Source organism: Haplochromis burtoni, unplaced genomic scaffold (assembly GCF_018398535.1).
Source record: "Haplochromis burtoni strain Fernald_Lab_line unplaced genomic scaffold, NCSU_Asbu1 Contig_299, whole genome shotgun sequence".
Taxonomy (NCBI): domain Eukaryota; kingdom Metazoa; phylum Chordata; class Actinopteri; order Cichliformes; family Cichlidae; genus Haplochromis; species Haplochromis burtoni.
This window is the reverse complement of record NW_024582660.1, coordinates 412,387-439,890: the sequence shown is the minus strand read 5'-3', so window position 1 is coordinate 439,890 and position 27,504 is coordinate 412,387. Positions and strand designations below refer to the sequence as shown.

At 39.4% G+C, this 27,504-nt stretch overlaps 1 protein-coding gene, 1 long non-coding RNA gene and 4 other non-coding genes across 7 annotated transcripts; 2 read left to right on the top strand and 4 right to left on the bottom strand.

The window, feature by feature from the left end:
• Positions 1-54: 54 nt before the first annotated feature.
• LOC102306667 lies at positions 55-11,642 on the bottom strand. Its single transcript, XR_316963.3, has 7 exons — positions 11,531-11,642; positions 2,156-11,336; positions 1,366-1,416; positions 1,060-1,118; positions 841-884; positions 507-575; positions 55-339 (listed from the first exon to the last, which is right to left on the bottom strand). It is a non-coding gene; the product is annotated as an uncharacterized LOC102306667 (long non-coding RNA).
• On the bottom strand, positions 403-474 carry LOC121815780. The gene has a single exon (XR_006055359.1). It is a non-coding gene; the product is annotated as a small nucleolar RNA SNORD99 (small nucleolar RNA).
• LOC121815778 lies at positions 650-780 on the bottom strand. Its single transcript, XR_006055357.1, has one exon. It is a non-coding gene; the product is annotated as a small nucleolar RNA SNORA44 (small nucleolar RNA).
• LOC121815777 lies at positions 1,191-1,328 on the bottom strand. The gene has a single exon (XR_006055356.1). It is a non-coding gene; the product is annotated as a small nucleolar RNA SNORA16B/SNORA16A family (small nucleolar RNA).
• Positions 11,200-11,332, top strand: LOC121815779. Its single transcript, XR_006055358.1, has one exon. It is a non-coding gene; the product is annotated as a U11 spliceosomal RNA (small nuclear RNA).
• gmeb1 (glucocorticoid modulatory element binding protein 1) lies at positions 11,628-26,494 on the top strand. 2 transcript variants are annotated; one of them, XM_005941001.3, is made up of 10 exons: positions 11,628-11,723; positions 15,281-15,480; positions 15,620-15,672; positions 16,709-16,824; positions 17,555-17,658; positions 20,467-20,615; positions 21,791-21,916; positions 22,052-22,189; positions 22,469-22,606; positions 24,693-26,494. In XM_005941001.3, the coding sequence occupies exons 2-10, from the start codon at positions 15,341-15,343 to the stop codon at positions 25,544-25,546; spliced, it is 1,818 nt and encodes a 605-aa protein (XP_005941063.1). In that variant the 5' UTR covers positions 11,628-11,723; positions 15,281-15,340; the 3' UTR covers positions 25,547-26,494. The 2 variants fall into 2 exon arrangements, with proteins under 2 accessions (XP_005941063.1, XP_005941062.1); XM_005941000.3 differs by having other exon boundaries at positions 11,629-11,723; positions 21,785-21,916.
• Positions 26,495-27,504: the final 1,010 nt, after the last annotated feature.

Sequence of the window (27,504 nt, the reverse complement as noted above, 5' to 3'; positions counted from 1 at the left end):
TAGTCAAGTCAGTTTTATTACAATCTGCAATCGTCACACACACAGGATTCATTTTCTTAGGTTCAGCCCCTTAACCTCCTACGACCTGGCATCCACATCTGTGGATGTCACATTTTTGGCTTATTTAGACCATTTAAAAAAAAAAAAAAAAAAATTCATGCCATGGAAGAGTTCAGGTCTTAGGAGGTTAAAGAGCCAGGTCAACTCATTCATGCATTTCACAGCTGCAAGAAAGCTCCGATCCAAGTTGGTTTTCTTCAGTAGTGTTTGTACCTAGCCGGAAAGTTGGCAGCAATTCTCTCATGGAAATGTCACGTCACTCCCAACGTAGCACCATACCTGAAAAAATAAACACCTCAGGTTAGCCAAATTCAGAAACTTTTTGTAAACATTCTCATTATGCACTGATCTCAGTCCCATATCCGCAAGCTTCATCCAGAAGTCAACAATGTATTAAGGTCATCATAGATCAAAATAACCACTGACCAATTTCAGCATCAACATACCTGTAAATTACAGATGTGAATGCACTTTGTTACAGCTCTGCAACACCAAGAGGTCACGCGGATAGACTCCTAAAATTTAATAAAAAAATAAAAAAAGTGAGATCACAAGTTGCATGTTAGCTTAGTCTATTTTTCTAGCAGATGTCTGTTGGACAGCTGAGTGGCTGCTGATGGCACAGAGTGGCCACAGCAGTCAAAGACCACCCTGTTTTCTTGCATGCACTTGGAGAGCATGGAGCTACAAACAAGCGCCGACCCTTAGGATAGCATGCTGGAACAGGGACATAAGTGGCCTTTTCTTAAAAAAAAAAAATTAAAAAAGGTGAACTCTTACCTGAATGAGCAGTTCTCTTTTACAAATGACAGGTCTCCATTCACCTACCAAGAAAATTTGGTTAGTCATTTTGCCCCAACAAACATTGATTAAAGTCAGTCAATCCCATCAAGTTTTAATAAATGTGGCTCAGGAAGAATAAGTCTCAATCAAGACTAGATCAGTGAGGGCAAGTTTGTCATCACAGCCAGGATTATCTGAAATATTTTGAAGAGTTACCTGCATGTTGTGTTCTCATTTGATGGTTTTGGCCTTGCACCTTTGGTGTCACCCAGTACCTATTGGAAGACAAGGCAAATCACTTACATTTCTTTGAAAGTTTGCATTTAATCCTGGGATAACTCACTGATCAATGTCCTTCCCCTAAATGTTGCTGTAGCAGTCATTTTCAAAACCGAACAGCGACCGTCGGTGAAAGTCTTCATGTCGGCTTCCTTTTGACCGTTCACTGCTACATGGGAGCATGAACGGCTTCGATAGGAGCCTTGTCACGATGGGACAACTAGTTTTAATTTAAAGACTCACCTGCATTCTGCATATTGGGAAACAAGGTTGAACTGCCATTTCAAATAGACCCTAGAGACAAAATAAAGAAGATTAAAGATTAGTTATGTTGAAAACAGTTGCCTGTGCCATCACCTTTTATAACAAACTGCATTTAGTCTAATTTTGATTTTAAGGGTAGTTTAAGTTTGTTACAATGACATCAACGCTATTAACGTCAGAGGCCTTAAAGGCTAATATTTATTAAAATGAGCTAGCATTAACATGTAGAGCCAAACGACAATTATTAAACAAATCCTAAAACAATATATTGCATAATGACACATAATACATAAGTATGTAACAACTGCATGCGTTTAAATAAACGGCTTTGATTTTACCACCTAATCTGATTTCCATGCCACCCTAAGAAAATTTCTCAAGATCCACCCCTGGCCACGTGGTACAAACCCATTAGCGTCCAAACTAAGCTATCAGCAAGCTAAGCTATAGCTAACCCTTAGCATGGTCACTAAAGCCTAGGTATATCTACTGTCGAGTTCCCAGTTATATGACAAGTCAGCAAGAAGTGTTGATTATAAAAACAAGACTATACTACATATCCCAAAGTATTAACTAGTCAAGCATTATGGCTGTAGATACAAGCTAACGTAAGGTCGTTCACTCACTTACGCTAAAAGCGCTATATTAATGTTATAACAAAAATAATGAGTTCTGTGTCAAGATGGACTGGATTTAAAAGCTGCGCATAATTAATGTAAATACCTGGACACATGACCTTAGTAATCGACAACACCAGCATAAAGCTTACCATAGCTCTTTCCTGAGGACTTCAGCTCACATGGAAGACTGCAGGAGGAAGAGAGAAAGCGGTAAGGCCCGCTGTTCTTATATACTCACTCTGATGTCCGGCAGCGGTGCGCTGATTGGCTCGCATTACTCACGCGGACCGGTTGAATAGTGGGATATGTAGTATCACACTCCTCCTTCTTCTTCTGTTTTTTTAAGCAATGCCTGCTGTATTTATTGAAGTTTACTGAGACTCGGGCAATAGAGTTTTACACTTAAAGAGCCACGCATTTTTCACAGAGTACAACGGCACAGAATAAACTGTGTGCAATTAGAGAAATATGCTGTAAATCCAGACCATCGTTGGAAGTGAATATAGGCTACTTCAGAACCACGGACAGCAACACACTGCGTGTTTTAGGTTTTGTGATATCAATAGTGGACGATATATTAAATAAATGGGGGTGGTTAAGGAAACTGTGCAAAACATGCCCAAGACGGACCTCATATAGATATATTGTTCTGTTTTTGCTGCTTTTAAACCCCCTATAAGATTCTTTTACAACATACACAGGCCAGATGAGGTTGTAGCGGGTTTATTGGAGTGATATTCGACTAGTAGAGCATAGGTAAATCTATCACATGACTGCTGCGGCCGCTCTGTGCTCCGCGTCTCTTCCTGAACAGAAGGCAGTAGCAGCAGCTGGGGCTCCATGTAAACACGCTGCGCGCAGGGCTTTGTTTCACACACACTCACTCCGCAGGTATCTTCCCTCTAGTCATGCCATGGATATTTTGTGGCAATATCAGTTTCGAATCATTCTACTCGGGGATTCCACAGTGGGCAAGTCCTCGCTGTTGAAGCGTTTCACGGATGGAATTTACAGCGATGTGGCGGACCCGACGGTCGGAGTAGATTTTTATGCCCGCTCGCTTGACATCGAACCCGGGGTGAAAATAAAGCTCCAGCTCTGGGATACGGCTGGCCAAGAACGATTCAGGTATAGTGAGGTGAAATGTATCTTATATAGAATCTATCTGAGCTAAATATGTATACAACCATAGTCCTTCAAAGAGATTTTTAAATAAATAATTGCGAGCCCTCGGTTTAATGTCGTGTTTGGCTACTATTCTCAGTCCCTTTAAATTGAATATGGGCCATTTTCCCGTCTAGTTAGCATGCAATGAAATGAGTTTAGACAGCGGAGAAAGGAGGCCAATAGAAGATATTACGATGTCCTGACCTGTATAACAACAGGACACGGCGACTTACATCATGCTTTCATGGATGATGGGCAGCCTCCTCATATTTAGGCCCCAGTTTGATTCCCTCATATACAATTTCCAGGCCTTCGCGGGGATGACAAGTCCCGATCCAAATCTATTTGTTGTTGTTTTCATTCATCTATCCTGTTGCTTGCTCTGCTTTTCATGCCCACTGTCACGGATCATTTTCTTTAAAGAACTCCTGTGTCTGGAGAAGCTCTTAGATCTGCTTTCCCTTTTGAAGCCTCTGAGGGTGTTTTCCTCCAGGCTTCACTTCACTTGTCTTTCACTTCTGCCTATCTGGCTGTAGAATCTGTGGTTTTTAAAGCATCAAATGCAGAGATCAGAGTCTGTATGTGCATATATTTTCATAAATAGAATAGTATCATGCACCAGATGTTATGACCCAAAGGATCCTTTGTGTTTTTGTATTTTATTTCACTTGATGGCATTGTTTAGTTTCCATTTAATTAAGCATATTAATGTATGAAACGTTAAAAAAAAGCATTCGCATTGCAAGTTTTGACTTCATAAAATTACAAAAATTGTTTTAAGAAGCCAAGAGAGACAGACCTTCCATAGCAATATGACTTGGATATATTTATTAGACCTGTACATTTCAGACTTTGACCACAAAAAAGTCCCAAATGTTGGGTGAGGTCCAAATTTATTATCAAATTATGTATTATGCCATTCAGTGATATATTACCATCATAAATGAGGTCCTGACACAATTCACTTAAGTACACAATTTACACAATTTATTAAGTATGCTTCAGTTTTAACATATTTAACTCCCCTCATATTGAGCACACTGTCTCAATAAGTAGTTTCATCTGAATGGCAAGGCCAGCTAAAGCACAGATGTAACTCCATGAGTCTTACTAATGTAAAACACCAGTAACACAGCTTTGAAAGGAAATTCTTATGTCATTTAAGTGGTTAGCTTGCAAATAGACAGTTGAAAGACTTAAAAGAGAGCATGCAACCACATTCCTTGACTGACTTGGAAAACAGTGTGAAAATTGATTTGGGATTGTGTCAAATGGGACTTGATCTTATCTTAGTTTCCGCTGTCTTGACATTTGAGCTTCACTTTGGCTATAATATTTAAGTTTGTTTTCTATAAACTGATTAACGGGAACTATGACTACTTTTCTATTGTAACTGAGCACTCAAAGCACTTTTTTATACATGTCCCATTCACCTAAACACACTCACACACCGAAAAACGCATCAGGCAAGTTGGGTACAGTATCTTGCTCAACAATACTTTGACATGGAGACTGGAAGACCTGCTCTACCTCCTGAGCTACAGCCACCCCTTTTCTTCAAAGACTTGACTTGACTCAGGGTTTGACTTGACTTGCTTTGGCAGAGAGGACTTGGACTTACCTCAAGTGATATGAATTTTCCACCACAAAAATTAAACTCATATTGTGATGTTACAAACAGCAGTATAAGGGTAGTGAACTGGTAAGAACCATCCAAGTTCATAGAGCTGTCCAAGACATTTAGAAGTTATAAGTCTAGAGATGTTTGTCTTTGGTTTCTAACACCAGTAATGTGTCTTTCCACCAGGTCTATCACAACATCATATTACCGCAACTCTGTAGGTGGCCTGCTTGTCTTTGATCTCACCAATCGTAAAACCTTCGACCATGTGAGGGAATGGCACAAGGAGGTGAGTGAGCACATCCTGCCTCACCACATGGTCTACATCCTCATCGGCCATAAAAGTGATCTCAACAAGGACCGGAAGGTGAGCAGGGATGAGGCAGAGCAGCTGGCCGCTGAGCTGGGCATTCGCTATGTGGAGACATCGGCCAAGTGCAACAGCAATGTGGACCGGGCCTTTGAGCTGCTGACCAGGGACATCTACGAGCTGATGAAGATGGGGGAGATCGTCACCCGTGATGGGTGGGATGGCGTGAAGAGCGGCCTGACTGCCAAGGTTCTCTACTCTGCAGAGGATGAAGAGTTGGCCCCTCCATCAGCTGAAAAAAGCTGCCACTGCTGACTGAGAAGTCTATGTGTTCCAACACTACCCTATCACACCAAGAGCTCACTTTGTCTCACAGCCGATCATCAAAACCAAATCACTGAGGCTTAGCACCCTGTGATATCACCATCCATCACTTCCTCACCTTGTGTTTTGTGACCTTTCTGTGTTGATTTTTCAGACCACTGGGATTATTTTCAATCAGGATGCGAGAGTAAATACCAATGTGTACCTGTTGGGAAAGTATTGTATTGTTAATTTGATATGATGTAGCATGAGTCGAGCTGTTTTGAGCCTCATCTTGCTCAAGAAAAAAAAAAGAAAGCATGCCAATGTGATCAGGTGTTGTTGCTTAAAGTGTAGCCAGTACTCCTTTTCATAGCAATGGAGCTAAAGGACTACTGAGCATACGAAAGTACAAATGGACTATTATGGTCTGGCATCATCCACATTTCATATGGTACTATTATGGGTTTCTACTTGTCAAAAGTTTGTGCAATGCTTTGCCTGCAGTCTTAAGTGGCTGTAACATTGTAAATAATAGTTAAATCTATAAAGATGAGAGCTAAAGGTGACTGAAAGCTATTTAATTCATAGTGTGAACAGTGCACTCTGCAATAAGTGTCACCATATTAAATCAATGTGCTCCTCCTGCTACTGTAAGCTGTGTGTGCACTTATGCCAAATTGACCTTTGACCATTCTGTGAATAGATTAATAATGGTTTTTTTTTTGTAAAAAAGTAGAGATTATTTGTAGTAAAAGTGTATACATAAACATAGATTATTGTAATTAGACTAAGTGTAACATACAACATTCACAATAGCAGTAAGTGGCAATGTGAGAAAAGGAAGTTTAAGGTCTAAATATGCCCCATTGATATAGACATAGATGATATGCACAGCAAAACCTAATGAGCTTTGATATGTTTATTGCAGGCCTCTAAACTGGCTTTAATTCAGCTTATCCGGGCCATCAGCCCAACAAATGTCATGTCATGAAACCATGACAAAGGATTTAGCTGCATTTTCTGCCTTTTTTGCTTTCATTTTCTTTTTGCTGTACAAATGAACCTGATAAAATTCTTTGTAGGGCCTTAAAAGTGCTTAGAGAATTAGAGAAAAGCTCCATCTTAGCTTAGCATAAAGAATTGAGAGTAGTAACATGTTTAAGCAAATTAATTTTATGTTTACATTCATGGTTGCCAAAGTGCGGCCTGTGGGACAGTGGTGGCCCTTGGTAATGTTCTGTGGCTGGATCAAAACAGAATCAAACAAAGGGAGCATTTGTTGTCTGTTTTTGTTCTGGACAGCTTTATAAAACACAGTTACAGTTGTCAAAAAATGTAACAGACAAAATTGCAATTAACAACTTATAACCCCTCCCTCTGAACACCAACTAAAAGGGTTTTTGTGTATTTTTCCTGTACCTGTATCACTTGCCTACTGGTTCCCTAAACTGGCACTTTCTTGTTTAAACCATGTCTGAAAAGCCACTAAAACCTGTAGTTACCAAGTTTATCTATTACTCTTCAACAGCTGGAGGCACTCAACCAGTTAAGTTGTTAATACGCAACTGTTTTCCAAAGTCACTAATGTAAGTGTTCTGTTGTTATTGTGTTTTTATGATGTTTTTAGACCTGTTATATAAATGTGACAAAGGAATTTCCCATTATTAATTTTCTCACGCTGATTTTACGCACATAAATGTAATTCTAAAACAACAGTTCGGAGCTGCATTATACCTACACCCAAAGTCACTAAAATCCCTTGTTAGCTAACAAATGTGATAAAATCTTTGTTGTGACTTTAGTTTTTCTTTGCTGGCTGGAGACACTCAAAAACTCTCTCCAGAATCCCTGCTGAATTATTAATAAGAAAAATGATTTAGACTTTTTTAAACCACAGATTCAAAAATGCACAGCTTATCTTCCATAAGCTGTGCATTTTAGAGGCGCTAGTATCGCTAGCTATTGTGATAGCTGTCACTCCTGCTTCCAGTCTTCATGCTGAGTTAGCCTAGTTTGCCTCTTTGGCCCCCACATATCAGTATCTTTTCAGCAAAATCCTAAAGAATATTAAATGTTTTTTGTTTTTTTTAAGGGCTACAGTAGTAGGCTATTGTATTTTAGACCTGTTATATAAGTATAACAGAAGAAATCCCTTTTATCAGTGTTCAAAAGCAGAAATTTTACCAACCTATATATAGTTAAGAAGTGCAAGTTAATCTTGCTCACATTGTTTGTTAACTAACTAATGTACTGTAGATTTTATTCAGCTGTAATGGAGAATGATTGGGTGTCTGCACACATGACTTCCAAAACCTGCAGTGAATACCTTTAACAAAGAGGATCATGAATTCCTTTAAGGCTCTAGAGGCTAATAATTTGCTGCTTGCAAGCCTGAATCTTGTTGCGTACAGTTTGCTTTCCCTGGGGCTTCTACAACACACACTACACTGTAAACAGTAAGAAAATATGCATTCTAATGTTTTTACTTAGCATTCATGTGACCAGTCTGACACTTTTTTTTCATTTGTCTGAACCAGTTAATAAAATGTACATCATGTGGTTGCAGCTTAGTATTTGACAAGGAATGTATTCTAACTCATTTCTGCAATCCCTTTTCATTTTTCATTTATTGTTTTGCACTAATTCAAACTGCATTTTTCCCTCTGGTGAAAGTCTGTGTTTGTTTGACAATCAAATGTTATCATTTTGAGTTCTTGGTATAGGTGAGGAATACAGTGTTGGGGTGGCAAGCCTTGAAAACGTGCTGAATGAAAACCAACCAGTCTGTACAACTACCTTTCTCACTTTTGCCTCTAAGGGTTACATTGTATTGTATGATACTGTGTGTTAGCACTGTGCTGTGAGCGTTACTGACGACTACAGACTCATGTAGTCGGGAGGAAAACACTGGAAAGACAGGAAGAAGTATTATTTTGAAAGATTGAATCTATGGGATAAAAAGACCAATTGAAAACTTATATATACATCAATCAACAACAGCACAAAAAATATGATTCATTTCCATCTTATTTGTAATCTTACAAGCTATACCAATACATCTGCAGTGACTGTAAGTAGTAATATTACTACAATGAAGGTGAATGACTAACTTTCAGTCCAACTCTAGCTTCTCTCTGTGTTCTTTGAAAACAATTTGTGGAAACATTCTTATTTGCTTTCTTTCCAATCTCTCTTTCCCAGTGAGATGACAAGACTGATGCGACATTATCTTCTAGTGTTCTGGAGTCAGGAGGCAGTTAGCATAGCTTAGGATAAGGACTGCCTCCATCTGACTTATTTCAACAAATGAACTGCAAAAACACCAAGCAGCGAACACTTCTGAGCAAACAGACTTCATAGTTTGAAGACATTAAGCTGAATCGTGTAGCAAACACGCACTTAGTTTACAAAATCTTAATTTTTGTCTTTGACTTTTTCCAAACCCCGAAAAATGATTTAAATATTGGACTTTTGGTGCCAACCTAACGTGTTCCAGGGGATACACATGTAGACAAATAATCTTTAATTATTCTATCTTCAAATAGATATATTTCATTCTACCAGTTTTGTTGAACGTATGATTTAAATGTAGCTTTGCTGTAAAAAACATACTTCCTATCGTTCCTTAAGCATCACTAGTTTATTGGTTTAGTATCACTTTTTACTATATTACACTTGGATTCAGCTTCAGCATTATTTGTATGATATAATAAACTGAAATCCAAAGCTATTCTAGCATCTTTTTTAATGCAAAAAGGAAAACGGTAGCTCTATTCAGTTTATCAAAACCTGTGTTACTAGTTTGTCTTGCTTTACAAACTGTGCATACCCTTGGCTGTGCTGTTTAACTCCTGTTTACTTTCCACAAATTATTTTTATGTTTTAAACATATCACCAAAATTCTGTTTAATTTTTCTATATAGGAACATAAATAGTAGAAGATCATTATTCAATTCTGGCCCAATAATTTAGCTTCATAAAGTTCACCAATATGTAAATGTTTCAGTTTGTATATGTAAGTGGAGTTATCGTTCTGGAACTATTTTTTGGTCAATCAAGCCAAAACCTAACATTTGTATATTTTAGTTTGTGAGCAGCTTTTTGGAATACAATATAAAGAGTACCTTTTTGAGCTAACAGCATGGCAGTACTATCTCTTTACTGACCACAGAGAATGTGTATATCTGTGCTTTAGACTTTAACACCTGTAGAAAGAAAAGGTAAAAAGAAAATAACCTTTTTTTCTCCAGTATACACTTTTTTTTCTAACTGACTTAACCACTGCTGCTTTCTCTCTCTCGTCCCTCAAACTGGGCTTTAGAATCAGTAACCAACTATTTCCGTGGAACATAATAAACAAACATCTATTGCCAAGAGGAGCCAGAGGTGATTAACAGCATGATATGCTCCAAATATTCTATTTAACCAATCAGAAATGTCCTGCTCTAAAAGCCCGACCCCCTTGTAGCCCACTGAAACTTTGAAAAGTACTACCAAAGCTTTTGACATGTCTCTGTGTGTGGACTTTTTGGTCGGTCAAATAATTCTTCCCTTTTCCTTACTTTGACAACATAGCGAGTCCATCCAAAGGTCATAGTCACTGTTGTTCCTGTTGTGGAAAAGCAGCTATTGATACCAATTATCTCTCATCAGTCTTAGAAAGAAAACAAATAAGAACATTTAAAAAAAAGAAAGAAAAAAGAAACAAATCACCCATGTAATTAATAGTGTCATATCCAGTGAACTGATCAAAATAATCACAGGTAGGGTTTCTCTACCATGTAACATCAACAGTACAGCTTCTGATCCCCCGATGGTCATGTTCCACAGTATTACTGAATAAATGTTATTTATTTTTATGTTATGTATAAGGGATATTGGTTATTAAATGAATAAATAGATGTACGTTGAATATTGTTTGGACTGGATGGTCTTCTTAACAAAGATTTGGCGCCCTCTTCTGACAGATTTAAGAAACATAATCGTTGCTTGGATTTGATTGATTTATGGTAGTTAGGGTAAAAATTTGGACAAATGTTGTTGGTGAGGTCGATCCAAACCAAGAATTAGGACCTGTATTACACTAGGTCAGCTTCAGAATATTACTGATTTTCTTCAGCTATGAGAACATCATAAAAGATCATTGCAATACTTAAATGTATATGATCGTAAATGCTACTATTCAGATAACTTAGTAAATGTCCTCAAGTTGTGCCTGGGAATCTGAGCAACAGAGAACACGAACACCGCACACACACACCACAGTATTATGATCTTTCTATTGATGTGTAATTCACTTTTAATTCAGCGTAAACAGTATATAATAAAATTAAATATAACAAAGTTTTATTTTTCAATTAAATTCGGTAATCTATGTAAGGCTCAGGGAGAGGTCGAAAAACTGTCAAGATTCTGTAATCGCTCTTAAAGAATCTCACAGAATCTCACGATTACGATTGTAACCACGTAATCGACTTTCCCACATTGCCTAAATGCAACATTAATTCGAGTGCATGTAGCATCCAATGGCAGCATTCAATGTCAATTGCCCCGCCCTCTTTACCCATCATGCTTTTCGGTGTCCAAAACTAAATAGCCAAATACGGTCAAGTTTTTATTCCCGCTGACTATATAAATATATACATGAAAGATAAAGGGCTGATTAGCCGTGTTTAGTTATACAAAATATTGTGAAACTTTTCTGTGCCGACTTGAGGTTTATACATCATGAACCCTGAGTGAAGAACAGGTTACCTCTGGTCAGGTCGCAAGATGTCCGGCGTATTGGTAAAAAGGGCTTCTGCCATGTTTGGCACAGAAGAGGTGGGGTCTCCACTTCTTTTGCGGAATCGCCATCAAGAGATTTCGGAAGCATAATTTTTACTTCTGGGGCTGCTAATGATCACATGTCTTGGCGCCCCAAATCCTAATGTCAATAGAAAGACCAACCATGTTGGAATACACATAACTCCCGCGTTGCAGAAATAAGCATTTGTCTTCTTAAGTTTAAAGCAAGTATCATAGTACCAATATGATCTATGTAGAGTACACACTATTATAAATTAACATACAAGTCTTTGAGATATGACCAGATAAAACATATATCAAGGTAATACCCACTTATTCTCGCCTGCATATATAGGTTCGCTAATAAGGAGTCACAGTGGTGGTTAAAAACCTGCGGTTTACACAGGGTTTACACGAGAGTGAAAACAGGGCGAGCGCTGTTCAGCAGGAAGTCGAACTATAGCTACTGAGTGCGCATGCTCCGCAGCTCTCCTCTATCTAGGGATGCGTTTGGCTTCTTAAAACGGTAAGAACGAGCTATTTTTTTTACTGTGTGTTTTTAAATATACACAACTGTAAAATAGCGACCGCTCTCGCCACACAAGCTGTAGTTTCAGCGGGGTGGTTTGGGTACATTGCGGAGGGGGTTCAGTCAGCCAGGCTCGAACTGAATGGAGGGGCAACGCCGTCGCCGTGCCGTTGTTTGCTGTACGTGCCGCCGCACAGGGAGACGTCATTTTGAGGGGGAGCGGAGAGTTAAAATGCAGAGTTACGAAGGGACGTACGGTTCATAGACAAGCGGCACGTAGCCGTCACACTGTAAATGCAAAGCTTTACCCGTCTCGGGCAGTGGAGTTCACGCTATTGTTTGGATTCCCACACATCAAGTTACGCCCTTGTGTTAGCAGTAATGGCTACCGCCGAGCCTGGTCTGAGGAGCTCCGACAGCGAAAAGTAGTCAGCTGGCTACAGCGGTAGCGATAACCAAGCCAACTTAATAAAAGTAATTTATCTGCAGCAAAACGTAAAGGCGTAGTTTTAATTGAGCTGCGAATGGTTTTGTAGCCACTTGTTGGTTAGTAGCCCCCAAAACACGTAAAACTGCGGTTTCTAATGCCTAATGCGCGTGGGAAAAACCCACTCTTGCTGTATTCTACTAAGAAAATGTATCCGTTTAAAAAAAAAAAAAAAGCTTGCTTTTCTGGCTATCGTGGTTTCACATTTCGGCAAAACACAGCTTCTGAAAATTTACTAGCCTATATAATCTCGCGTGTAACCCTTACGTGCACACTAGCAAACCGTTACGTAAAAATGACTTATATTAATCCAGTTAATATTAGTCTCAAACAAGTGGACCAGTCAGGCCATTTACAAAACGCGGCATTCTTTGGTTTGAATTAGCTAAGCTCACCTTACTTGGAAACATCACGTCAACATTGAAATAAGATTTATATTTTAATCTTGGCAGATATTTTTCCAATCCAATTTAAAGTAACATGAGTTCAACTAATGTCAATAGCAGAGTTTCGCAAAGAGTGGGCCATGAAGCCAGGAGCTCTCCTTCAAGAAGTGGTCTCTAAGAAGTCACTAACAATGAAGTAAAAGGAAACGAGTAGTTTTGTGTAATTTAGTTTTTAAATTGCATCAAATATTTACATTTAAACAAAGAGTTATTATTAATAATAATAATAACAGGATTTGAAAATTTCACATTACTCATCTTATGAGTATTTCTTGGGGCACAATTGTCAGATTTTGAAGCAGGCTACAATTGTCTGGATAATATATACAGGGTAAAACAAATAGTGTTAGGTTGTTTTTGTGGTTTATTTTTTAATCAGCTTGTATATAGCTGCATAAATATTAGAGATGGCACGATACCACTTTTTTATGTCCGATACTATACCCTAAATTTGGATATCTGCGATACCGATATAAATCCGATATAGCATATTTTTTAATCAATAAAATGTTTTTTTTAAATATCTTGTTGCATTTTGTATAAGTTCATGCTCAAGTTTAAAAAACAAAACAAAACTAAAGCTATTCTGTTATACCTGTATGCAAAAAATACACTGTACCAAAATATTTCATAGTTCAGCAATACTGATCAATCTAATAAACTTAAACCTACACCATCCTCCCTATTCTGGTATTTTAAAGAGTACTTAGTGAAATATTAAGCAACCTAACTAATAGGGTTCCAACTCCCAGCAAAAAAAATAAAAAATAGGGAACCACCCCCCATCTCCTCTGATGCTTAATTGACGTAATCAACTCTTAATTTAATGCACAGTGTAAAAAAATGCACAGAAATCAATATTTTTCTATAATATTAAATAGATTCAACATCTTCTTCAACAGAATTGCAGACTGCACAGATGGTACCTTCCCAAAGGAAAAAGTACTATAGCTTACTAGAGGTTATAAATTTGACTTTATAGTTAATAATGGACTTCTATACATTTTACATCAGATGAAAACTTTGGTTGTAAGATTCAGATAATTATTTATTAAAAGCTAGACATGACAATAAGAAAGAAAAGTATGTCTTTGTGCCCCCTTTTCCCTGTTAATGCCCTATCGGCCCCCCTGGCAAAACTTTGCTAGACTCCGCCCCTGCACAGTTACCAGCCGTCAGCTACGTAGAAAAGGATCCTGGTCTAGAAAGTAATATTAAATAAATTCTAACAACAGCTTGTCTTTGTGGCGCAAAGTGGGCGATAAACTAACAAGAGAGACGGACTCGCGACAGAAAAGCCGATCAGCTGATCATTGATCAGTTTCATGATTGAAATAGCAGCAGGAGAGAGAGAGAATGAGAGGCAGTCGCTCCCAGCATTCGCTGGGAATGCTTCACAAACATTCAGAGATGAACTTACACACATGCTTTACTTATCTGGGATAACTTTCTCGGAGATTAAATTCCGGTTTGGTAGCGAGGCTCCAAATCCTCAACCAGACCACCGACAGGTCTCGCATGCCACAGCCGCTCTATCACAACGCATACTCCTCCGACGTGCTAAGGTTATGAGCTGGGTTATGCTATGTCGCAAGTTTTGTGAGGTGCTTTTGAGTGGATTGGATTACATTTTTTATTTCTCTTCGATATCCGATCCAGTAATTTAGGTCAGTATCGGACCGATACGTAATATCGGATCAGTCCATCTCTAATAAATATTTGAAACTTACCAGGATTTCTTTTATCTAAGCCACTACAATACAAAAACACAGCTGAAAGTGATGACTCACAAAAGCTTATTAGGATCTGGCCTTACACAGTAGTCAGCCACAGTAAAGAAGTCGATTGTAGTAACTAAGAAAATTGTTTTAGTTGGGTCAAACTTCATCAGGCGTTTCCTGTCCTCCAAGCACAGTGGTAACGCTTTATGGAAAGAACAATGAAGGCCCCACAGTTCCTGTCAAAATGAATAAAGGTAGTCCAAATCTTGAGGTCCAACTTCTGCTATTTTAGCCAATACAGCTGACTAAATCTGAGTAAATCCAGCTGATGCCAATAAATGTCACATAACTAGTCTTTATTTGTAGGCACGTGTGCACTTACATTCTCATCTCAGCTGGAACGCCTCAATGAATTGAATGTAATCAGTGCAGAGGCTCACTAAATATTCAGGCTTTTTTTTTTTGTCCTTTGAGGACAAAGTTCGCTAACTCATCAGTCATCTTGGGATGCCTAGAGATACTTCAAGATGGGTTATCAAAGTTTTCTGACTTTAGCTCAAAAAGGCTTTAAAATATTTTATCCCCTTGAGGTTATTCTGCTCCCACCCTCTTTGAGCTTTTTTGGAATTCTGCTATAAATTGCATCTTAGTATTTTTGGAGTGTCATGTCTCTTTCTTATAATGTTATACAAGTCAGTTAGCTCACCCAATGTTAGCTAGCAGAAGTTAACTAATAATACCTATGGTGGGCTTTTAAAGATGAGTTAAGGGCTCAGTTATTTGTAGGTGAAGCATTTTTTCTTAATTTCAGTTTGAACTGAAATGCAAACAATCAGAAAAATGTACAGCCTTTTATAACCATCATCTGCCTTTCTTTTTAATATATTTATGGCTTTTCAGATGAACAAACCCCTAGGTAGCTGTTGCACAGAAGTGGCCCCCTCCCTCTAGTCTACTTCAATGAGTGTGATGGCGACCACTGATGAGGTCACTGTACCTATGGGGGAAGTGGTGATGGTAAAGGACGACAGTGGTGAAGGTGACCCCGATGACCCTAATAAGACTCAGGTCATCCTCCAGCTCCAGCCAATCACCACTGGGTATGTACTGAGAAACTACAATTCACTTCAAAGTTGTATAACACCACAATCAGAGCTACAGAGATTCCAGATGGTCAGTCATTTCCCATGCTTACTCTGTTGTACCAGGAGAAAATGTCCCAACTATCTATCTTTTCAGAGACGAGTCTGCTGAAACAGATGCGGCTGTCATGGCTGTTGAATCTCATTCAGGTAAGTGGTTGTCACTAGAGCAGGGCGATGTGACCAAAAATATTTATCACAATATACATTTGAAAATTTGCGATAACGATTAACTGACGATATAATTGACACCAGACAAAATACTTTACAACTCCACAACTTTATTAGTGCAAAAAAAAAAACATCACTGTATTTTCACATAAACAAGCAGCTGTTTTTATGTGCATTAAAGTTATATAAAAACGTAACAGTGCAAATTCCTTGCTGACAGTTTAACCAAAAGGCATTTCCAGTGGAAATTGGCCGTCATATCCTCAGCATAACCATGTATAATATCCACAACACTTAAAAAGAGGTTATGCACACACAATACGGTAATATTATGTTGAAGCACAGTACGGATCACTCCGCGAGGCTCCTGCCTACAATAGCTGTAATGCTCTGACAATCCATCAAGCGGTGCGGGTTCGTAGCTTAGCAAAGTCGTACTAAAACAGTTGACAGATTTTCGAGCGCCGTGTACATACAATCGTTTCGAGGCCGGTAAACAACCAGAATTCATACATAAGGCACACGGGATTATAAGGGGCACTGTCGATTTTCAGAAAAATCAAAGGATTGATTTCAAGTGTGCCGTATTTTCCAACAAACACGGTAATAACGACGGCCCGCTAGCACGCTCTACCAAAAATAGTGCTTTGTTGTGTATCTGACGGACGAAAGCTAAACCAGTGCCACACCACTGAAGTTGCAGCATTTTTACAAACCAGTTCTGGTTCATTTCCTTCAACGATCCGCTTTCGCCCTCCTCATTCTGCTTTTTCCTCCATGTGCGTATGAAAACAAAGGCACTGCACATGCGCGTTTTACCCATATTCTATTGCGATATTTCATTTTCTTATCGTTGCCCAACATTATACCGGTGTTACCGTGAACGGTATGATATGGCCCAGCCCTAGTTGTCACAATGATTCAGACAACTTGAGGGATGTAATGATCCATGAGTTTTGCAGATTCCATTACATAAAGCTTGTTGGTAAATGTTGCATACATTTATTCCCTGTAGAGCAAACTGAGGGAGACGACGTTGAAATTGGCTGCCCTATAACGTGTGGTGACTGTAAAGCTGTGTTGCTAGTGAAAAAGTTTGTGTGCCCAGGAATCAATGTGAAATGTGTGAAGGTTAGTATCCCTTTTTTTCTTTTGGCTCACATGGAGTAAAATGACAAATCATTAAAACATTGCCAAATATAGCAACGTGACAACTAGGTCATTCAATAGACTCTGAGCAGGAAATAAACATGTAGCGCTGACAAGTGTCCCACTATATCTACAGAGTCATCCAGTTCACTTCTTCTCACTGCAAGTAGCAGGTTTCAAATAACCATGCTCCAAGCAGACATGGATGAAACGACCGAGCAGTTATGAGATAAATGTTCTCGTTCATGCTTTCACAACAATGCTCATTTTTTGATCGCAGTGTTATGAGTTGAATTACATAGGTCAGACTGTATTTGTAAGTCCATTCAATCTTCTGATCCACATGAAATTCTTTGTTGTCTTGTGAGCATCGAGCATACACTTCCATTAAATAGGAAGTGTAGCACTGAAAAAACAGAATTCAGTACATCACATGAAAATTTTTATTTAAAGTTGAGAAAACTTATGCATATTTTATATTTTTTTCTGCTGATATAAAACAGTAAAAAAACATTTCGCTATTCTAGCTGCTACAATTGCTCATGGTTAGAAGTCTACCATGATTCTAGAACCACAGCATATCTATTACATTTTCATATTAAAGGCCAAAGACAAGACGTATGATACTGTAATGTGTTGCTTTTAGTCATTTCTGTTGTTTCATCATTGCACTTATTGAACATATTTACTAAACTGGCAATCTCTCCACTAGTATGAAGACCAGTTGATCAGTCCCAAGCAGTTTGTGCACATTTCTGGAAAAGCTACTCTGAAAGACTGGAAGAGAGCCATCAGGATGGGGGGAGTCATGCTGAGGTGAGGGGATTTATTTTTGAGACAGAACACTGACATACTATGGCCCTTGGATGAGCAAGTGCTGGTTGGTTGCGCTGCACCACATGGTAATGAGCTGAGATGTGACTCATCCATCTAGAATAAATATTCAAATGTTCTTCTGTGGCTCTGTGACAGGAAACTAACAAGCCGCTGTTGCCTCACTTCTGAGCGTGAGTGAGATGATAACGATAAACCACGGGCCTTCCTGTCTCTTTGACTGGTCGAAATAGATTTTTCTATATCACGTTTAAGCTGCGCTAATCAGTATTACAATGAAATTGTGGAAGATGTTGCCTGTAGTGGAAAACCTGACTGTGAGCATTGTGTCTTGTAGATACATTCATGGATAATTATTTAGTTTCAGGGATACACTACCGTTTGGATGAGTATTTTATTAATGTAAAAAACCCTCTGTGTGTGCTGTGACTTAGCCGTATATTGCTTCAGTGATCACATGGCTTTTGGAAGACTGCACTGCAAATAATACAGTTTGCGTTATTATACACACTTTTCAGTTTCTTGGATTTATTTGACATCATTTGACAACAATATTTTATCTATGCTTTACATCTTGTGTAGTGATCAACTCAGTTTGACAGATATTGAATCATTTTCATGCCTTTGACATTTGTGTCTGGACTTGGATAAAATTTGTTGTTGGTTTCTAGCAGCGAAAGAATGAGCAAAGTGGGGGTTTTTCCACATTGAGTTTTCTATTTCAAATTGATGAATTGTGTCACAGCTATTTTCAATCTCTCTTGCAGTCTAAAGGTTACTAGTCTGTCACCAACAATGTGCAGGGTTAAGATTCTCTTTACTGGGTAGAACATCTGTATATGCGCCTCTGATTAAAAGCACAGGAGAAGCAGAGGATTTTGACTATCAAAAAAACCCAAACTGCAGCTTTACATAGATGCAACAGTGTCTCCTTCTGACCAGTGACTCTTATATGGTTACTGGCAATGGCACAGCATCTCTTGTCATGTGGACGCACTGCAGGCAGCCAGAGCCAGAAGGTAGTAGCACTGGGTGATCCTAAGTCTCAAAAGCAAGAAAGCTGTGAGCCAACAGATTCTTTTTTTTCTAGGTTTGAAGTGTTTGAGAAGTAATATAGCTTCTATAATATAGTTAATAATAAATTGTTTACTAAAAATAATCCCAAAATAGACATCCATAAAGAAATTACCCTTACTTTAAGCCCTGTACACATTTCAGGGGACCTGTTGTTTTCTGATCCAAACAAACTATTCGTCTCAACCTTGTTTCCAGAAATGGCAGATGTCCAAAGCTAAAGCGGTACATTATTTGCTGCATGTGAGAAGGCTAACTCTGAAGAACGTCTTGAACATTTAGGAGTGAAGATATTTTTCCTCATGTACCGGAGGAGAGCAGAAACAATCCAGATAAATGTTTCTACCTTCATCACAACAACAGCTTAGGCTAAAGTAACACGTGCCAGACGCTGAAGTGTATATGACAGTAAATATGTCATTTATAAGGATTTAAAATATGATTTTACATTTGACCTTTCGCCTCTGGTTCAAGAGCAAAAGGTTAATCTGAAGGTCAAAGTGATAGTTACACTACATAGAGCTATTTAAACTCATTCTTACTGCCACTGTGTGTACTGACAAGATGTATGTATATAGGAAATATAAATATATGATATAAAAACACATTATTTTATTATAACATTACAGTAACAGGTTAGATAACCACTGAAATATAAAACATGTGTATAATATTTCTTGTTGAGTATTGTTTTGTTTTGTTTTGTTTTTTGGGGGGGGGGGATAAACTTGTGATCAAAACCTTTTTTTTTTATTTGGGTTTTTTTATTGAACATTTAAATAAATTTACTAAACAATGAAATGAAAGCTACACATTCAAAATAATACCAAAATAAGATGTCATTATATTAAGTAAATACTGCCCAGAGAGTGAGCTGCCTTGGTAGAGGGTTGTGCTCTCGCAGCGCTTGTTGTTTTACAACTGTTTTGGCTGTAGATCAGTGAAATAATGCAGTCCAGCAAAACTGGCAACAATCAGCACTAAAACACAGCATTAAATTAACATGTGGAATAGCCCTGCAGCAGTGTTAAAATAAGAAAGTGGAAATAAATGCAGGAATATGCACACACTTAAACCAAGACAAACATTTTTCATGTTCTTGTCTCATGTTCTTGTCTCATGTTCTTGGCATGAGACAAAATAGTTGGGACACATTTTATGAAGTGTCTTAAAGCAGTGGGCATAAAACTCCCCTTTTTCTTTTTTCTTTTTTTTTTTGAACTGTTGTCGTTCAACCAGGAAATACTTTTGAGAGATACACAAAGACAGAGAGACTGTCACACTAAAAAGCAGCAGCTTTAAAACATGCACCTTCTAAAGCTTCTATCAGCTGCACAGTAACTCTAGAATGCAGGTTTGCACAGAACACCAACTGTGGATTTTGCCCTGCCAGTATGGAAAGGACTGCTATAAGCAAAACTTGATTTGAATGCATACAGATATTGCACACTGCTTAAGTCTGTTGCACATTTTATGTAAACGTCTTCTAATATTCTCTCCAGGATATCTGTGTGGGCAACTCTCAGACACGACTTAGTTGTTGCACTTTACACAGTTGTTATTAGTTCCAAACAGAATAAGTGTACTGAAAGAAAGGCACTGCACTGGATCTTCACTTCTAAAAGATGCAAATGTTTTTGACAACGATGATAGCATCTCTGGTCAAACAAACATGTTTTCCCCTTTTTTATATATTTCCTCATTTCGGTTCTCCAGAAAAATGATGGATTCCGGTCAGCTGGACTTCTACCAGCACAGCACTCTGTGCACTAACACATGTCGCAGCACCAAGTTTGACCTTTTAATAAACAACACACGCTTCCCTCCTGATGGCACCGGACTTACCACACCTACATCCTCTCAAGGTAAAAATCAGAATATAGTGTATTATTGTGCCTTACAAAATAAAGCGCCTTGAGGCAACTGTTGTTGTGATTTCATGCTGTATAAATACATTTGAATTGAACTGACTAGAAGGTGCAGTGAATCCAGATTTGCTCATTTAAACAGCAGTGATGTTATAATCCATAACTGAGTATTTTGTTATATTTGTTGTGTTTTTCAGTCAAAAGATAGGTTTAACATAAGGGCCACTGACTGTTTCTACTAGGCACAGTTACAAGTTTACTTCTAAACCCTTATTTAAAAGTCTTTTATGCGGTCTGCGTTTTTACAGAAAAGAAACATATGAGCTTGCTGAAAGAATGTGGAGGTTTTTTAGTGTCATGGAAAACAAAGCAGGAGGATGATGCTGGTGGTGGAGCTCTCCACAATACAAGCGTTTCTCTAGACTGAAAATAAATGTGTGCAAACTGCACAATGGGTTTAGGTGCACCTGTGCTCATGTAAACTATTATAAGAGTCAACAAAAGCTGCTTCTGCTTTTCTAAACAAAAATCTGATAACACAACAACAGTGAAGATGACATTGTCATTAGTGGTGTAATTTACAGCGCAGCCTCTCCTCTCTGTCTGACACAAACAGCACAAAATCGAGACATTGAACCCAGCTGGAGAAAACGATAGCGTCCTTCTAGAGTTGACAGCAACGGGGCTCATTGCTGTTACCTTCATGGCTACAGAGCCAACAGCAGTATTATCAAACCACCTGTTCAACAAGCTTAGTGGTGAAGAAAAGCAATATTTTCACCTGCTTTCATCCAACACTGACATGTTTTACAGTGACAGCGCAGCTGAATGAAAGAATAATTAAAAAAAGAAAATCTGTCTAAGTTTTTATAATTTCCTGCAAACTACTGCTGGGTGTTTAATACACTGCATATCATTTAATGCTTTAGGTGATAATTATTCAGCCCACACAGAGAAATGATATGATACAGAAAACTGCTAATTAACTGTGAGACATGATGAAAGCTGCCCAGCAGGATATAAGGTAAAATTAACAACAACAAAAAAAGATCACTAAAGATAAAGAAGTGTGGTGGGGGAATGTGACACTGAAGTTTGGCTCCCTCTTAAATCCAGAATTGCATTTAAAATTCTTCTCCTCAGTCATGTCTGTTGTCTTGTACAAGTTACAGGTCAGGTGATCCTGGGTAATGGTGGGGCAGCTGCAGAAGACCGAGCAAAGGTCCTGAGCGGGAAGTCGGACTGGAGCTCAAGTTCATCGGAGTCTGCAGACAAAAAGGGATCAGCTGAGATCTCAGGTAACACTGAGCACACATCCAAACACAGATTAAGAGTATAATAACAGCACAGAGATGGAAATCATCTCCAACAGCATGGATATATGTAACACTGTGTGTGAGTAAGATTGCTCTGTGTTGTCTGTTTGTCCGCAGAGGACACACTGAACTTTTGGAAGGGCATTGCAGATGTGGGTTTGTTGGGTGAAGTGGTGACCAACATCAACACGGAGCTTGTGGAGCTGTTAAACAGCGTGCAGCAGCGCATGGATCCGGCCAGCCTACAGGACACAGGTGCAGAATGACGCCAACATGCACTGGGAAACTGCATCGCCAAAACAGAGGCGTTGTGTGGGACACACTCTGACCTATGTGAATAAGAAATGCATGGAAAGAAAGAGCAAATTCAGCTGCTGTTGGAAACTGAAAATGACTGTCCAACAGCAGAAAGCTTTTTAGAAAAGCTTCTTTTAGAGTAATACCACACCGATTTACTGTGCAAACAGCTGAATCTGTTCCTCCTTGCTGACTGACCAAGTAATTTTTTTTCATTGCTTGCTGCACTGATCCCAGATTCCTGTCTGGTAGAGGTGGCCGTGCTCAGTAACCTCGCCCAGGTCTTCGATCTGCTCGATGTGGTCAAGAAGATTGTGGAGAGGAGGAAGCAGCAGACGGATCCCAGTCAGGAGCAGGTGCTCAGCATGCTCACCAGTGAGTACAGAACACAAACAAGGCTCTACTTCAGGAGCTGCCACATAGAGCCGCTAAATTCATACGAATTTTATTTAAATCATTTTTATAGAGCCAATTGTTAAAAACAATCATGGCTTTACGTAATAAAGTAAAGGGAAATTGAATTAAACTGCAGTAATCATGTGAGTCTCAGTTAGCAAGCACTTTTGCAAGAGTGGGAAGGAAGATTTCTCTTTTAACAGGAAAGGAGGGGCAGCCTTCTGCTGATGGGGATTGAGGAGAGGAAGAAGGCAAAAAAAAAAAAAGAGCACAGAGAGTGACCCTGAATAGCTTATAGAAGACATGCTTAGCGGATCCTAGGAAATCCCCTAGCAGCCTGAGCCCAAAGTAGCATAACTAAGTGATGGTTAAGTGACAGTTGAGGTTTGAGGCTAAATTCAAAACCATCGAAATTTGCAATCTTTCAGTTCCTGATTGTGAGGCTGTTGCTCCCAAATGCACTACACCAGCGGTCCCCAACCCCCGGGCCTCGGACCGGTACCGGTCCGTGAGAGTTGAGGCTCAGGTGTGAAATGTATGGGTTTCAGGGTTTTTATCGGTTTTCAGCGTTATTTTGTTATCGTTTTGATTGTTTACTCTGTTTTCCTGGGTCTTTTCACGTGTGTTATGAACAACTCTTCTATTTTTCGGTACCGGTACTAGTTTTATTTTGTTGTATTTTTCCACGACACCTTAAAGGCCGGTCCATGAAAATATTGTCGGGCATAAACCGGTCCGTGGCCCAAAAAAGGTTGGAGACCGCTGCACTACACCATTACCCAGCAATAATTAAAAGGTTGTGTGCTGCAGATCATCATTATTATCACTATATCATTTTAAAAAATAAAATGCAGCCACAGTCACACTATAACTGTTCTCTTTACACATTTTTCTGATAAAATGAGCAGTGACACAGGTCAGTGACAGCAGCTGTGCTGTGAGTCTGACTATATTGATAATGAAAAAGAGTGATGACTCCCACTGCTCCCATCCGAGGTAATAACAGTCAAGATCATTTTCCCAGATGGTGTACAGTCTTGCTTCCTCCATGACTGGATATCATTTTTGGGTTCTTATTTTTTTATTTATCTACCTCTGTGTCCAACCTCCCTCCAAGTCATTTTTTAATTGGCAAATAAGGAACAAAGTTAACGAAAAATTAAGGGGAATTGGTTTAAGTTTTTTTTTTTTTTTTTTTTTTTACAAACAAGGTAGGATCATCGCTGTATAGAAATTAAATTAGATTTATCATTTGCCTGAACCAAGACAGCGATGGTCTCGGTTGGCGCTCCTTGAACCCAGAGGGAAGCTTTGCTTTTATGCTGAACACTGATGGAGAGTTAACTGGCTACATAGAAAATAAGGAAAAAAATAATTACGTGAATGCAGAAAGACGCAGACACAGTTTGCATAAAGGATCCAGAGAACACATAAGAGGTTTGGATATCTGGTTAATATTAGTCACTTTAGAATCACCAGTTAACCCAACTCCATATGTTCTCTTTGGACTGTGTGAGGAAGCCAAAGTCCCAGCAGACATGGAGGGAACATCCACACAGAAAGTCCGCGACTAGCTGGTGGATTAGAACCCAGTACCTTCATGCTGTGAGGCAACAGTGTTAACCACTAGACCACTGTGTCACCCAATGTGACAAAGTTCACACTAAATACTTTCTGTTGCCAGTCAAAGTTAACAAATAGCAGCTCTGGTGGGTAACATCGTAAATCAATTCAGAATCCTAACAGATAGTTCATGACTTTTGACTGATAACAGTCAAAATTTCCATGTGAATATATTTTTATTTCACTCACATCTATCATGTTACTCAAAACTGTTTTTGAATACTTAAAATGAAGAATGACGTTTTTAGTTGGGGTTTATGTTGTGAAATTAGATTTGACATTTGCTGGATTATACATGCCTAGCCTGTCTGACGAATATTGATATTAGAGATCAATATAAGAACGTGCACGTTGTAATCTTGTAAAAATCTGCCCGGCTGAAAATGAATACATTCTTGTGGTTGACTCAGCCCTCACTGTCAGTCCTGTCATGTCTCTGCAGACCTGGAGGTGCAGCTGGAAGAACAGAAGAAGCAGCAGCAAGTACGAGCTCTTCTCACCTGCCCCCAGCCTGCCAAAAACAAAACTCCCACTAAACGCCCGACCAAGCGGCCTCGACTCCAGAGACCTGCCTCCACCACCACCCTCCTCACCCCTATAAACCAGCAAGCCACTCTGCAGCCTCAGCAGTTCACCGTTCTTTCACCCATCTCGCTGTCCTCAGTGGGGCAGCCATTCACCGTGGCAGGCCTACCTATTGCCTCGCTGTCCCAGTCCTCCAACACAGTCACATTACTCCCTGCCGGCTCGCAGGTCTTCACCCGCTACATGGTGGCTGGAGATGGTAAGACAGAAACCATCACCCTGCATCCGTCCTCAGGTTTGACACTGGTTGGCACCACCGCTTTGCAGGACTCCAGCCAACTGGGCACAGTAATGAGCCCCATGGAGCTGGTGCAGCTAAGCCAGCAGGCCAGCGGTGCAGAGGTGGTGCCCATAGAAGGCCAAGTGGTAGACGGCACCATGCTAGTGCAACAGGAGGTGATGCAGGGGGAAGTGGAGGGCAGCCAGGAACACACGGTCATTGAGATCAATCCAACTCCTGTGGAGCAGGCAGTGGGAGTGATGGAGCTCCAGCTGACCGGGGAGTCAGGCAGAGAAGGGGCCACCATGGTGGTCCAGAGTGGGGTGGAGATGACCATGTCGGCAGAGACGGAGGAGGAGACTCAGCACCAGCTGCAGGAGGCACACACTGAAAGGGTTCAGGAGGTGCAACTGGATGCTAGCGGACACCTGTCGCACGTACAGATAGTGGTGATAGGAGAAAACACTCAGGAAGAAAACAAGGTCAAATAAGACACAACCATCTTTATCCAGCACAGCAGGTATGAACTCATGGACTGAGCCATCACGGACTCGACAAACTGTAAATACACAGGATTTCCAAATCCACAAATTGCCTTGGACTAAAACCAAGCTTTAGGGTAGCCATTTTTCCTTTTTTGTGTCTTTGTACATGCTCCGCTAAGCTTGTTCATTTTTATTGAAGCAAAGAGGGATCTGCAATATATGAAATGCTTCTGTTTGTTTTCCAGTTGAAGGTTCGAGCATATAATGACTTGGCTCTAAAATTTATAGTTTTGGCCATTATTTCTGTTCTTTTTTTATTTTAACCCTGTACTCACCAAAGTAACTGCTACTGAAATCTGGGAACACTGGGACTGTGACTTCAAAGAAACTTGTACGCTTTAAAATCCACAAATTTTTGATGTGATAATTATGAAGTTAAAGATAAATGTATTTAGAAGCTTAACACACACAGCAAAACATGACGCCTGCATGTGTTAGATGATGTTGAAGTGAAGCAAATGCTGTGCGAAATCCCCGCTTTTACTTTGATTACAATGTCTACATAGAGTTTGGGACAGCACATACTTTGATCTTAAATCGGTGCACATGTTTTGTTTATGAGCTGTTCCACACCATCAGTCCGGTTCACATCAAACTGTTTCACACAATGTCTTCATGTCTCTTTTTTCCCGATTAACCAGACAGGCACAGTAAAATATCCATCAAACATTGTTTTTCCGCAGTAAAAAGAAAAGTTAAATATTTCAAATCCTGACAGATAAGATAAGAGAATACTTGGATGTTTTACTTGAAAATGACCTGAATTATAAATATATTTATTCAATTTTCTGCTGATGGACTGATGGTCCCTGGGGGTCTAATAATAAGGAAAATAATGGCCAAAAGTATACAAATGGGATCATGTCTTTATGAACTATAATTTTACTTCAAGCCTCTGCGAACAACCTGAGGTCAGGAGAAAGCACTGTAACAGTAAAGTCAACATGGACGGCTTTAGAAAAGGTGCTGATGATCAGTCAGATTGGGCAGCGGCAGTCTGCAAGTCCCTTCTGTTCATCAGACTCGTTACCAGTAACAGTGTTGGTGTTACCTGAGGCTAGGAGGAATTGCACTCTGTTTTGCGTGGTAGTTTTGCAAACTGTTTTTGTTTTTGCACTGTGTGACATCCTCGTGGGACTATAGGAGGATGTTGGCAGTGATGCCTGCTCTCGTTCTCAACACTTCAGTGGAAACAGACTGAACTCCTTACTGGAGCGGTATCATTTATCCACATACTGTATTCTCATCAGTTTCATGCTGCCTGATAAATCTTCTCCACTCTTCATTTATTGTGAACACCTGTTGCTTTTTTTTCCGTATCTTGGATAGTGTGAGCTACTGGACTGATTGTTCAACTGAGGATATAAAAGAACATAATATACTCAATGTCAGACTTGCCTGTATTTTACACTTGTCAAGTAGTATTTTATTTATTAGCTTTCAAAACTGAAGTTTAAGGAGCAGATATGGGTTCATTTGAGCTCTTGGTTAAAGCTCACATCAACAAAAACCTGTTCATGACTTGTGCTTTTTCCAATAATTTAATTTAAAAAGATGAGAGTATTTGCATACTGACTTTGTAATGTGTTTTAATATCAGATTAAAACAAACCAAAAAAAGATAAGTAGTATTTTTTTTTATTTTATTTCACCACCAGAGTGCGCTGTTTGATCACTCCACTACGGGCTTTAGACGATCTGCATTAGTAGATGGTGGAAATGGTCTGCTGCTATAATCTCCAACTGCTCCATGTGTCAGACTTATTGTGGAGCATGACTTAATCTGGGCTGCTATGGACTGATGTGCAGGCCTTCTGGAGGATGAGTCGTGCTGACAGGGCACAGGGCTTCACTGGTTATTACGTTTCGCTGCTCTTGTAGCCCTTAACGCTCTCCGACAGGCTA

What these genes read in the sequence shown, in the direction of transcription:
- gmeb1 (XM_005941000.3), top strand. Translation starts at nt 15,341, where the DNA reads ATGAGTGTGATGGCGACCACTGATGAGGTCACTGTACCTATGGGGGAA. An exon ending in ATGGGGGGAGTCATGCTGAG is followed by an intron (nt 17,659 to 20,466) that starts GTGAGGGGATTT and finishes TCGGTTCTCCAG; the next exon opens with AAAAATGATGGATTCCGGTC. An exon ending in GGTGCTCAGCATGCTCACCA is followed by an intron (nt 22,607 to 24,692) that starts GTGAGTACAGAA and finishes ATGTCTCTGCAG; the next exon opens with ACCTGGAGGTGCAGCTGGAA.